Here is a 12,678-nt window from a genome sequence, read left to right as displayed (position 1 = left end):
GTGCCTCTCTCCCACTTGTCTTGCTCTCAGTGTCTCCTCTTGATCTTTCTCCCTCTGTGTCGTTCCCTTTTTTGCTCTTCTTTCCCTTTATCTGTTTCTATTTCTTTTTTGCTGACTCCCACGTTCACGCTCTATTTTTCAATCTTCATTCCTCTTTCTTTGTTTCATTTCCCTCGATTATTTTCACGGTCCACCTCTGTGACATTCTCTATTTTTTAAACATATTGTTTCCTAGGGAGGGCATTTAATTTCAATAGGGCGCCTGCCATACCTTCTCCCACCGCACCAGCTTGGGGTTGCCCCTGAAAGACTCTTCCGAGCTGGAGTTGTGGGGGGGCTAATGGCAGGACGCTCCTGGAGGTCATCCGGGGTGGCCCGCCCAAAGGGTGGCTCTGCTTTGATCTCTCTTCCACCTTCTTTCTGTTTTCTGCATTCACTTTCTACATCTCCTTCCTCCTCTCTCATCTTTTTCGATCTGTCCCTCTTTCCCATTTATTTTCTTCCTCCTGCCCTCTTCAGGCAGGTGGTGGCCAAATCTGGGAGTATCTTTTATCCACAAAAGCATGTGGATGTGTGGCGCTCCTCTGGATTGATATCCTTTTCTACCAGTGTATTTCCACCCGATGTCATGCCGCGCAGCTCTGGCAGCGAAGGCCATTTTTAGAACTGGAGATTATATACGAGTTTCCCACTTGTGTGCTATCGCCTGCCTGCATTCCTGCATCAAAGGACTTGAGGCAGAATTGCAGAGTCTGCTTGCCAGCCTGGCATCTCTCGCTTGCAACGGAGTCTGTAGCGTGTAGCTCAAAGAACTCTGCACGTGTGGGCTGGAGGGCGAGGTGAGATCTATTCACGTGTTGTTGAGATGGCGTGATGTGCCAGGTAGGACTGCCAGCTGTGCATGCCCATCAGCATGCGTTGCCTGGGGAACTGCTTAAGGGAGGCCAAAGGGAGGCCTCAGAACAAGCGTCTTCCTGTTGGGAACAGGGAACAGTGTACCCTATGACAATTCGTAGACAAGATGAGGACGAAAATATATTCCGGAGGCGTGGTGCATGCGTGAGGGAGACTTAATTTTGCAAGATTTCCAGTTTTGATGGATTTTGCAGGCATTGCCAGGGTGGCACACGTGCCAATTTCATTTGCAAATCACACGAAGAGAACGTCACAAGTTGGCCAATCTCTTTTGCGCTGTTCTAGCTTTACATTCTACAATATTCAACCCTACATTTACAATTTCAAACACAAACCTATAAACACTAGAACACAAAGAATACAACCAGGATTGTTTTTACTTCTGACACAGGACAACCTGGCTGCTCTGTAGAAGCAGGGATCCAGGAGGTACTTCTTTACCATGTGTTGTCACAAGTTTGTTATTTGCCCAAGCAATTGCGTGCTGATTGCATTTAACCAATTATGACCAATCATTTTCAGGTTCAAATGTGAAATCACCAGTGGCTGGTTTGTCTCCGATGTGGGCGTATATTTAAAAAAATCAGCACCAGGTTGAAAACAGTTAATTCATGATTCATGCATGCCCTGTTTGTTAATAATTACAAAGTGAGTTGCGAGTAGTGAATATGTTCTTCCTCACCACCTTCATTACGCACATCCGCTGATCCCACCAACCTATGTCGTGACACCTCACCATTATGAACCTGGCCGTCCCATTTGTTTATTTATTTATAGTGTGCACCAGACCCGGAGGTAACTTGTTTCATCAGATGATCATTTCACACGGAGGTTGGGAGGTGGGGGCCACTTGTACAAGTCAACCTAATGAGGCAGGGTTCTGTATGGGACCTCATGGTCAGAGGTTTCAATATCAGCAAGGCTAAATCAGGCTGTATGCTTCCACGATGCAATGCTGGATTCTGCCCCTGAAATTCTCATCAGATACAGTCAGCGGGAACTATGTTATTTATTTATTTTTGCTGGAAATGGGTGGTTAGTGTCGTCAAAGAATGGGTGACGGGTGCTTAAAGAGTTCTAGTCAACTGTTTGGCCAGGCTGCAGATACAATCTAGCCAACCAGAGCATATGGGTTGCACAAGGCTCACTATTGGCTGAGATGTCTGAACACCTCCTCTCACTAATTGGCTGGAACGATGGAGTGGGATTCCTAAATCTTGGCCTGTCTCATTGTGGGGTCCCTAACCGGAGTTCTGCACTGTGGGCGTAATGTGGAAGAGGGTAGATTGTGTGCCCAAACTGCCCTTGTGATCTGCAAGCAGATTCGTAATGATTTGCCCACCCTTGGGAATTAGTAGTACGCATTCGTGAGACCAGCATTGACCACACCATTTCGGATGTATTCTGTAAAACATCTGGTGCATTGCAAGCCCAAATAATACTGTGAAGGATAACACATATTACACAATGAAACACGTACATCAGAAATGGGGACAGCGCGTGATCTCTCAGAAGTCAGACTCCTCTTGTAAGGACTGCAGGTGTTTATTATGTGTCAGTATTTCCTGAACTGAGAGTGTCCCATCCAAGGTGATAATATCCCATGTTTACGTCGTGCTCTGTGCACGTGTCACCCCACTAAACACTGGTCATGATGTTATTCACTGTAATGATAGGAGTCATCATTTGGTTTACACCACACCCACCTCATGTGACTGCTTACGGCATCTCCTGTTAACCTGCAAAATGTGTTTATAACTTGTGCTCAAATGTATTAATTTACAATATGCAAATGCATAACCCACTTGTACCTTCCCTGTAACTAAGTTCCCCTCAAGTAACAGCGCCACGATGCCCAAGGGCTGTTTGTGCGCTATACAAATGTAAAAAATGAAATAAATTAAATAATTGAGTACGCCCGCATGGATAAAGGTCTGCGTTTGCCATGGCGGGAAGTAACCCCAATGCCAGAGATTGCACAGAGATCTCGCAGGTGAGCAAAGTAAGCATTTCATTCACTGAGCTACCTGAGCTACCTTACCAGCAGCACTCCACTCCTTTTCCATGTGTGTCTGTTTCGCGCTCTCCTCCCCTCATTTCCCTGCTGTCTCTTCCCTCCCTTTCTTTCTCTTACTGTCTTTCTCCCGCTCTCTCCAACTCTGTATCTCTCTCTGTCTCCTAACCGCTTCTAATTGCTTGTTTTGTCTCTCTCCAAGTCGCTAATCTCCCCTGCAGCTAGTTATTGCCGCCAGTCACATGTGAGCACAAAGCACGTTTTATTTGCATCTGCACTTAGTTCAGGGCTTTTGGCCACAAGCTGCCCATGTCAACGGGACTTTAACACTCTGATTTTCATCAGTGCACGGTGTTGTGGATGCGTGAAAACCTGTAGAAACAATGTGTGTGCAGGCGTGGTTACATCTTCACCCTTCTGGTACAGGCTCCCACGCAGACTGACATCCATGTCTGAAACTCCTCTCTCTGCATTTCATGACTGCGTGCACAGGCATGCATCACTGACCGCATTGATATCCTGATGCTGGTAGAGAGCCAGCAGTGCCCATACACACATCCTGCCTTTCTGCATCTGCTAAAAGCAGCGGGAGGTTATAGGGATCAGTGCAACAGGGGCAGTTAAGTTTTCTCTATGCCACTACCCAGAGCCAGCCTTAGGGGAGGAGCGAGCCATGCAACCGCCTGGGGTGCCACGCACCCCAGGGCGCCATTAGCCCCCGCCACGCCAGCTCTGGGAGTATTTCAAGGGCGGGAGAAGGTGAGGCAAGCGCCTCGTTGTCATTAAATGCACCCGCGGCGGCGGGCTCACTTAATGACAATAGGGTGCTGATGCACCACCTCACCTGCCCCACCCCTTGTTGACCAGGGGCGGGAAGGGGGAAGCCAATTCACCCAGAGCGCTGCTGCCCCTAATGCCGGCCCTGCCACTACCACTCTCTGCTTTGTGCGTATATACTCACAGCAGAGATCCAGACAGCTATCCACTATTCAGAGTAAACAGACACAAGAACCAAGGTCCATCTAGATTCCTGTGCATGAGAGAGAGAGAAAGAGAGCGAGAGAGAGAGAGAGAGAGAGAGAAAGAGAAAGAGAAAGAGAGCGAGAGAGAGAGAGAGAGAGAGAGAACATTATATTTGAAGGAGGAAAAGGGATGCATATCTATCACACTACATGTGGGGTGGGAAAGGGGACCACAGGTGCAGTGGGGGAGTTTGGAGTGGGCTGGGGTGCCCATTTGGTGGAGAATATTTTTGGCTTATTGGGGGAATCCAGTGGGAAGCTTGCGTTGCGAGATACCTGCAGTAACTTCGCAAGGCATGCTTGGAAAAGAAAATGCATCACATGAACTGATGAGGGAAAGGGGGAATAGGAGAGAGTCAGAATGATAAAACACAGGGGGGAAGACAGAGGGACCAAGAGAAGAGGAGGGGGACACATGGCACGTGTAAGGGCCGACAGTGAAGTCTTGTTAATTTGCAAGGGTTTTCCTCTACTGTAGGAATTGGCAAATGTTACGTTAGCGTGGTAATGGGCATACTCTGTATTACCCCCAGAATCATGATGGTGAATGACGTCCATGTGAATAGAGAACAAAAGTAAAGAGTTATTGTTGCTGTATTAAATTATTGCAGGACTAAAATAGGGCATACATGGGGAATAATCAACAGCCCATGGACCACTGGGACCTGGTGATAGTCTTTCAAACTTACATAGATGTGGAATCAGAACTGCTAGGCAAGGGGATATGAGTATTTTCAAATAATAGGTGCCACATGTATAGTGGCCGAAGGCTCTGACCATTGGACCCTGAGGCCACTGGCTAAGTTCTTCTGTATTTTATTATATTTCTAGCAATATGGACTGTAAGAACAGGTGAAGGTTATGGCTAGTGGGCTACTGGCAAAGGCTGAAGGGCAGTGAACCCTGAGGATAGTGGCCATGGACTTAGCTATGGCTAGTGGGATCTGCATATGTTATAGGGAGGGCGAATGGTCGTTGGTCTTCCACCTTTTAAAAACATTGGTGCAACATGGACAGTGGCACCCTCAGTAGGCCATGACTAGTTGGCCCTGTAGAAACAATATTATAACAACACCGTTGGGATTCTGTGAAAAAACTTTAGTCAAGCGAGAGTTAAGGTGATCTGATTTATTGATACAAATCCCTTGAAATTCAGCAGGTGTTGGAATATATATGTATATTTGCATATACATTATTATTTGCATACCCACAATGCCTTGCTGATGTGCCTGTGAATTGGAGGTGAGCTTCCAGCACTGGTTACTCGGTGGCGTTGTGGCATGTGTGATCTGGCAGAAATTAAATATTGTACTTTCACGTTTTAGGTTAAAGGTTTTTTTTCACCCCTTTTTAAATACACCATAATTGTGCTGCTGTTTGTTGAACATGCCCTCATGCTCCCACCTCAAGACGTCAGACTATACTGCACTGTTGATTCATAATAATGGTAAAACTAGGTATGTAGTATGTAGTCTTGAATAATAGTTATGCAAAAGGAGGGATATGAAGTGTGTGCCTCAAATTCTTGTTACAGAAAAAAGACCTCAGCAGCAATGGACCCTTACCCAAAACCGCTATTAATAAATACAATTCAATTTTATTGTACACATATAATAATGTCTTAAAACTCTAAAAATAATGCATAATACCTCGATGTAGTAGAAGCATGTATAAACAATTCATACAGTGTGGAGTAAAATTCTGTATCTAAATCAACACTAAATTATAGACACTTGAATGTGTCAAACATTATAGCCACTTGAATGTGTCAATCATGATTGACACATTCAAGTGGCTATAATTCAGTGTCGATTTAGATAGAGTTTTACTCCACACTGCATAGATTGTTTATACATGCTTGTACTACATCAAGGTTTTATGCATTATTTTTAGTGTTTTAAGACAGTATTATATGTGCACAATAAAATGGAATTATTTTTTTTTAATATCGGTTTATGGTTAAGGGTCCATTGTGCAGAGGTCTTTTTTACTGTAACAAAATATGAGTCACGTACCTCATATCCTTCCTTTTGTATAGGTATTGTTGAGTGCCCACGAGGTAGGAAGGCTGTGAATCCCCCTTCGTGGGGTTAGCCATTGTGATATTAGAATGTAATCTTGAGAAGTATCTTTTTTTGAATGATTAAACTATATATAAAGTAGTACTGATCTGTAAAACAATGGGCATTTTCTGGAGGAAAAGGCTTGCATTTGAGCTCTTTTTCATACTGAAAATGGCTTGCTGATATGATTCAGAACTGGAGGTGAATTTCCAGTGATGGTTACTTGGTGGTGTTGTGACATGTGCGATTTGGCTCAAATAGAATATTGCACTTCACATTTCAATTGAAAGGTTTTTTTTCCAAGCCTTTTTAAAGCCACCATCATTCTGCTGGGGTTTGTTATATATACATATATAGTCAAATAAAATAGGCAACTCGGTAAAGCATGCATATTTCAGTGGCACCACATAGAGATATGCCTCTCACCACAGCCCATTCATTCCTCTGCACCCAACTCATTGCAAAGTGCAGAGAAATACATGAACATGCTACCTTCTCCAAGACAGGCAGCAGGAAAATACAGCCCCAGGACAGGAGAGAGTGTCTGAGGTTAGATTTTAGGAAAAGGGTCAGGTTGTGGGTGCAAAGGAATACAGGGAGTGGGGGAAGCTGGGGGCAGGGAAATGATTAATGTTATCTAAAGGGGAGATGGGCACACTTTGTACAGTTCTTAAACACCAGCTTTAAGACTGTGGCTGAAAAAAAGCTTTTCTATTTGCCATAACAAGGTATATATGCCATTCACGATATTGCTGCCACTGCGGGGGTGATGCCAATGATTAGGGGCAATGTGCCATGAGCTTTTTGACTTTGGTGAAAGGGGAAGTGTTAAGCAAAGAGACATTGCATAGTTACGATGCTCTGCACTCAGGGATGCTGGGTTATTAGGCACTGTGTTGCACAATGCAAGCTCACATATGACAGGGCGTTTTCATGGATAGTTTTGCAATGAATACTGAAGCACAATACATTTCCATGTGTTAATTACACACATACATTTATTTAGGTAAAAGCATTTTCTTTTTACACAAAGTTACTGCGAATGCACATGTTGAGAATGTAATGTTCTTAGTCCCTTTTTGTCTGAGGTTCCAAAAGCAAAGAACCTACACTGCATGGACTTCATGTATTTTAAATGAACCCTATATTAGAAGATCCTGTTAATTGGAACGAGTCCACTTTTTCTTTTTCTTTGCAGAGTCTGCTCTGGATGGTCTCAGGGATTTAGACAACATGTACAGTAAAATCCAGCAGCAAGTCAACGAAACATTAAGGCGGCGCCGGCACGCAGGCGACAATGATTACAACATTGAGGTCCTTCTCGGTGTAGATGACTCGGTCGTCCGGTTCCATGGCAAAGAGCACGTTCAAAACTACCTCCTCACCTTAATGAATATTGTAAGTATCTCATCCATAATATTCATAGTAAGTCTCCCTTCTTCTCAATGTGTAACAGATGGGCAATGCAATGGCTCTCGTGTACCTGAGCCAGAGGTTACTCTACTCCAATAGCACCATTCTGATATTGTGAGATCATTTCATGGTTTCATACACCTGATTCTGCTCAAAGAGCGCTGTACATTTAGACACTTTAGACACCTAAGGGAGAGGTGTTTCACTGAAATAGCAAAGCGTCGCCGCTTGCAATAATACATAAGAACCGCCTGGAATATCTGGAGAAAACCCTAACCTGTTCAGGCTTTGTCATGGGTGCACAATTCCGCCCTATAACCGTCACGTGACAAACATATGTTGGTTTGCTGCAATAGTTTAATGCTAAATGGTGCACTCCTGTTGCTCACTCAAAGTAATCACAATCAAGGTACTGCTTCCCTGGCCAGAGCTCCTAAATCTGCCTCTCATCCAAAAACAATCCCCCCATGTTTGTGAGTGTGTGGTTCAGTGTGGGTTGACACCAGACAGGTCTTTCCTGGGGTGTGATGCGCTGTGAGGGAGCAAGAAGTGGGTTTATTTCATAACATTGTTTGGTTTGTGCATCGAGAATGCTGTGAGCTTACTTTACCCCGGCCAACAATGTAAACTCAAAATATGTTATTAGTGCCCTGGGCAGGTGCACTGCTAATCAGATTGCTCAGAATGTAGGCTAAATCTAACCATCCAAACCTTGGATCTGAACAAGCTGCATGCTGCTTGCACCCTGACTCAGCCTTTCTCTGCTGGGCCCAGCAGGCTTCCCCTCTACAAATTCCCACTCCAAAGCCCCCCACTTATCGGTCCTGAACGAGGACACATTTTGTCCTTTTCCACATTGCCGGGTCTCACCACCCTTCCCTGCCCTGGCCTGCCATGGACATGAAGAGGGGCTCTCCAATGAGCCCTGGCCTCAACTGCATATGGCCCATTATTGTGCACAGCATATCTGCTCTTAGCACCCAGTCTGGCAATACTGTGTTTGCAATAACAATAAAACCTTGTTTAAAAGGTTGCACCAGGTGCAGAGGAACCTTTGTTGAAGGGCTGAGCACAGCTATAAAGTCTCATGACCTGTTTTTATTTCCACTTATGAAAATGATTATATGTCTAAGTGGAGAGAAATTACTTTATTGTAAGTGGGATACTTTTGACCTACAGAAACACAAATCGATGACAGATGCATGACAAAAGCATACCTGATTACTCAGTCACAGGCTGACCTCCATATGTGTTTGCTATTGAACACAAGAAGACCATTAGAGTGGTTCTCTCTGTAATTCATCTGCTTTTGATTTGAGTAGTATAAATCCATTAGACCGTAAAAGTTAGCTCTCTCACCCACTATTCCCACCAACACCACAGGATTATAATCAGATTCAGCCTGCGTTCCATGCTTCTGGAACGGACAACTCAAATTTCACATTCTCCTCAATGGTCGCCACATCCCTCTATTATCTTTAACGAGTTGGCCTCATGACATCCTCCAGCTTCTTGTACCCTAACACCACCAGCTTTTCACAGGTTATGCTACGGTGGGATGCCAATCAGATCCAATAGTTGCTGTGGCTAAGAAGATGAGCACCCATTGCAGCTGGGCTTACCATACCACAATCAAATTCCCCAAATGCAAGGGCCCCAAATGCACAAGCTGAATACCTTAATGGACATCTGTTAGATCTTTACTTTGCACATGCTAGATTGGCTATGTGAGCAGTGCAATGCCATCACAGATTACTGCAACACTCACATCAGATCTCTAGATTTGACATGTTTAACACTGTCAGTGTCAGCTGCTGTCTAATGTTTACTCTGAGCTATGACCTTTTGAGGAGACCACCAAACAATGTTAGCCATCACAATGCAACACTGCCTGAGGTCCTTCCTCAGGTCTACCTATTTGAGCGTAACCTGGCCTACATTGAAAGGGCCTGTGCCATGGCAGGTGGTGGAAATGTGGCACACCTTGTGAGGGACTTGTTTTCAACATCCATGGTGATCTATGGGTAGTTGGATTTAAAGGTAACCTTGAGTATCTGCTGGCTTCACTTGTGAATGCATGTTTCAAAGTAAACATGGTGGCTTTTCATCCATATGTTTGAGGGGAGGAAGTATTGCAGCAAGCATTACAAGGAGGATAATCTCTTGAAATTGGTAAGGATGCATTGCTGAAGTGCTTCCATCATCAATGGGTGCGTTAACACAGGGAACAGGGAGAACACCAACCAGCAAAAATGGTACCAACTACACAAGGCATCTCAAGTGATGAATGTGGTGGTATCAACGTGCAGACACCTGTTGAAATCTGTGTGAAATGTAGGATTAGAGGCTGCAGAGAAGAGAATCTGCGGGGCCACCTGCTCAGTGACTCAAGCCCCTTGAAAACAGATGCATCATCAGCAACATATAGCATACCATCAGATGCAAAGATTCTGGATGCCTACCTATTGGACATTTCACTTGTGCAAATGGATGATAACCCGTTAGAGTACTGGAACAGCAAGTTGTCTGAATAGCCAGCAGCAGTTGTGGGATTTGCCGTAGAATTACTACGCTGACAATCACAAGAGTGCAGGCCGCAAGAGGTATTTCTGTGTGGATGGTGCTATTGTCTCTAAACTAAGGAAAATAATTTACAAAAATGAACAAACTTTTAATTGTGAAAGTCTAGGGATTCACATGTACCCGTAGCCAAGACACCAGCTCGCATGATGAGGATCTTTTTACCCATTACATGTCAGACACTGAAAATTGGAGAGGGTTGTTTTGTCGTCTATGGGGTTGGGAAACTGATAGTAGTAGTGTCTGTGAGTGAGAGACCTTGTAAGTTGCTCTCTTGCACATTTCCATTGTATTGACTATAATGCAAGAAATGTTATTGAATCCTGATCACACACTTATCAAACGTGTGTATGTTCTCCAAAAGGGCACAGTCACCTGTTAAGGTGATTGAGTTTTTCACTGGGCACAAACACCACTTAATGATCAAAGTTTCTTTTGCAGGGCTCAACAGCCCATTGAGGTTCTTGGGTTGGTTTTTCACAGGGCACAAGCCTTTGATATCTGAAAGGGAGCCAGTCCCATAATTGTTCGGAACATATAACAAATAGTTCAAATAACTAAAAAAGAAAACACAGTGGTGAGTGAGTGAGGGTAGGCAGCATAAAATCGGGGGGAAAAACAATGGGCAGGGTTATTGGAAGCAGCCATTAAGGAGGATAGTGCAGGTTTTTGGACACAAGTGTCATTAGCCCAGAACGTTGAAAACAAACAATTAGAATGGTGCATTCCGAAGGAGGTATGGATCATTATATTTTTTAACCAACTATTGAAAACACAAAGAAATCTGGTCAAAAGATAATGACGTGCCCTGTTTCGAATCTGGAATGGATTTTCCGGCCCTTAATTTTACAATGGAAAACATTAGGGAGGGCCTTAGAACATCAAGTTACGGATGGCACCTGGTCCGGATTGTTTACCTATTGACCTATTTAAGTGCACTCCAGAAATTTGGGTTCCAGTCTTTTATCGCTTGTTTAATGAAATATCTGCTTCTGGCTTGATACCTAGTTCCTGTCAAAAAGCGACCATCATACCATTGTACAAAAAAGGGGGCAGGATGACCCTGGGACGTACAGGCCTATTTCACTACTAGATGCCACTGAAAAAAGTATACGCAAGAAAGAATAAAGTGTCCTAAATTAGTGGACACTCCCGTCCCCTTCACACCTCATAAACTGGTAATACAAGCAGTCATAATTTATCCAAAGGGTTATAGATTTATATTAAAATTTCAGTCATATTGACAGTGGAGTCTCTACAGTAGTTAAATACATCTCTGCGGTAGTTGAATTCAAATATCCATTCAGTACATTCTGTGTGATGTATACATTTACTCGTAAGTATGAACACAAAATACAATTTCAGCAAAAAAGCAATTCAACAAGAAGTGCAAATAAACATATTCTAAAAGAGCTCCACGCGTTTCGGGAATAGCTAAGCAGCCAACTTGAAAACGCAAACAGATGCTATTTTACGTTCTCTTTGGGTAAGTCATTACACAACTAATAAACCACTAGAGTAAGTTATATGGATGAGCCAATTTTTATGGGTAAATATATAATTTTCCTTTAACAGATTTTGTGTCTGGTACCCTGTTCCAAACTGTTGTAGCACGCACATCTGGAATTCTGCATTTAACTCTTGTATCAGGCGCATCCTTAGCAAGTCTGAGGTAAGATGGCACTTTTACCATCTATACACTTACAGGCCTCTGCGCTATATATCCGGTAGATTCACCTACATCTATCTATGTTTAATAGGTTCATGGAAGTTTCTCACCACAAGAACCTGCCAATTGCGGATTCCCCAACTGCTCGAAACATCACCTGCACATCAAATTAGTGCATTTAGAGGACCCCTGGGGTAGGCCCATCGACTTTTTTACCCTAACTTTTATTGTATATATGTATTACTGCACAAATCCATGTTAGCTAGAATCAGTTGCACAGTCACGTGCAATACATTTTGGAGAACTCGAGATGAGAAGCCACAGCTATACTCAGGGAATATAGTGAGAGGATCATTGTGATCTCCAACATACAGATGTATTGCTCCAGATATCCAAGCAAGGTGACATCATTCTCTATTGCCTAGATGGTTTATTGTATATTCTCATACACATGTTTGATCAGAATTTGTACATATTGACTGACCCTAAATTGACATTAGTATTTAATTTGCTTTGAAGATGAAATTGAAGCGTGAAGACTGAACAAACCATTGAACTATAATATTTGTACTTGTGATGAAGGGATAGTTATTCCCGAAATGCATCGAGCTCTTTTCGGATGTGTGCGATCGCACTTCTTGTTGAATTGCTTTTTGCTGAAATTATATTTTGTGTTCATACTTAGAATAAATGTATATATTACACAGAATTTACTGAATGGATGTATGAATTCAACTATTGTAGACTCCACTGTCGATATGACTGAAATTTGAATATAAATCTATAACCCTTTGGATACATTTTCACTTGTTGTATTACCAGTTTATGAGGTGTGCAGGGGAAGGGAGTGTCCACTAATTCATTTACATGTTTATTACATTATTTACAAAATAAAACCAAAGCAAAGAAAGCAAACATCAACAGGCACAAGATAACAAAACATATATCAAAGTTAATCACATTTTGAGTGCAAAACACATGTCACGTCAGTTATTTTCAGAA

At 43.2% G+C, this 12,678-nt stretch overlaps 1 protein-coding gene across 2 annotated transcripts in view; it reads left to right on the top strand.

Annotated features, from left to right (window-relative positions):
• ADAMTS3 (ADAM metallopeptidase with thrombospondin type 1 motif 3) overlaps positions 1-12,678 on the top strand; it is a 675,879-nt gene that overhangs the window by 424,124 nt on the left and 239,077 nt on the right. For both annotated transcript variants that reach the window (XM_069630646.1, XM_069630645.1), the window contains exon 5: positions 7,213-7,412. In XM_069630646.1, the coding sequence (XP_069486747.1) occupies positions 7,213-7,412 (200 nt within the window). The remainder of the gene's footprint in view (positions 1-7,212; positions 7,413-12,678) is intronic.

This window comes from Ambystoma mexicanum, chromosome 6q, assembly GCF_040938575.1.
Source record: "Ambystoma mexicanum isolate Mex_15411 chromosome 6q, UKY_AmexF1_1, whole genome shotgun sequence".
Lineage (NCBI taxonomy): Eukaryota > Metazoa > Chordata > Amphibia > Caudata > Ambystomatidae > Ambystoma > Ambystoma mexicanum.
Note: the sequence above shows the minus strand (reverse complement) of the source record. Positions and strands in the feature narration are given on the sequence as shown.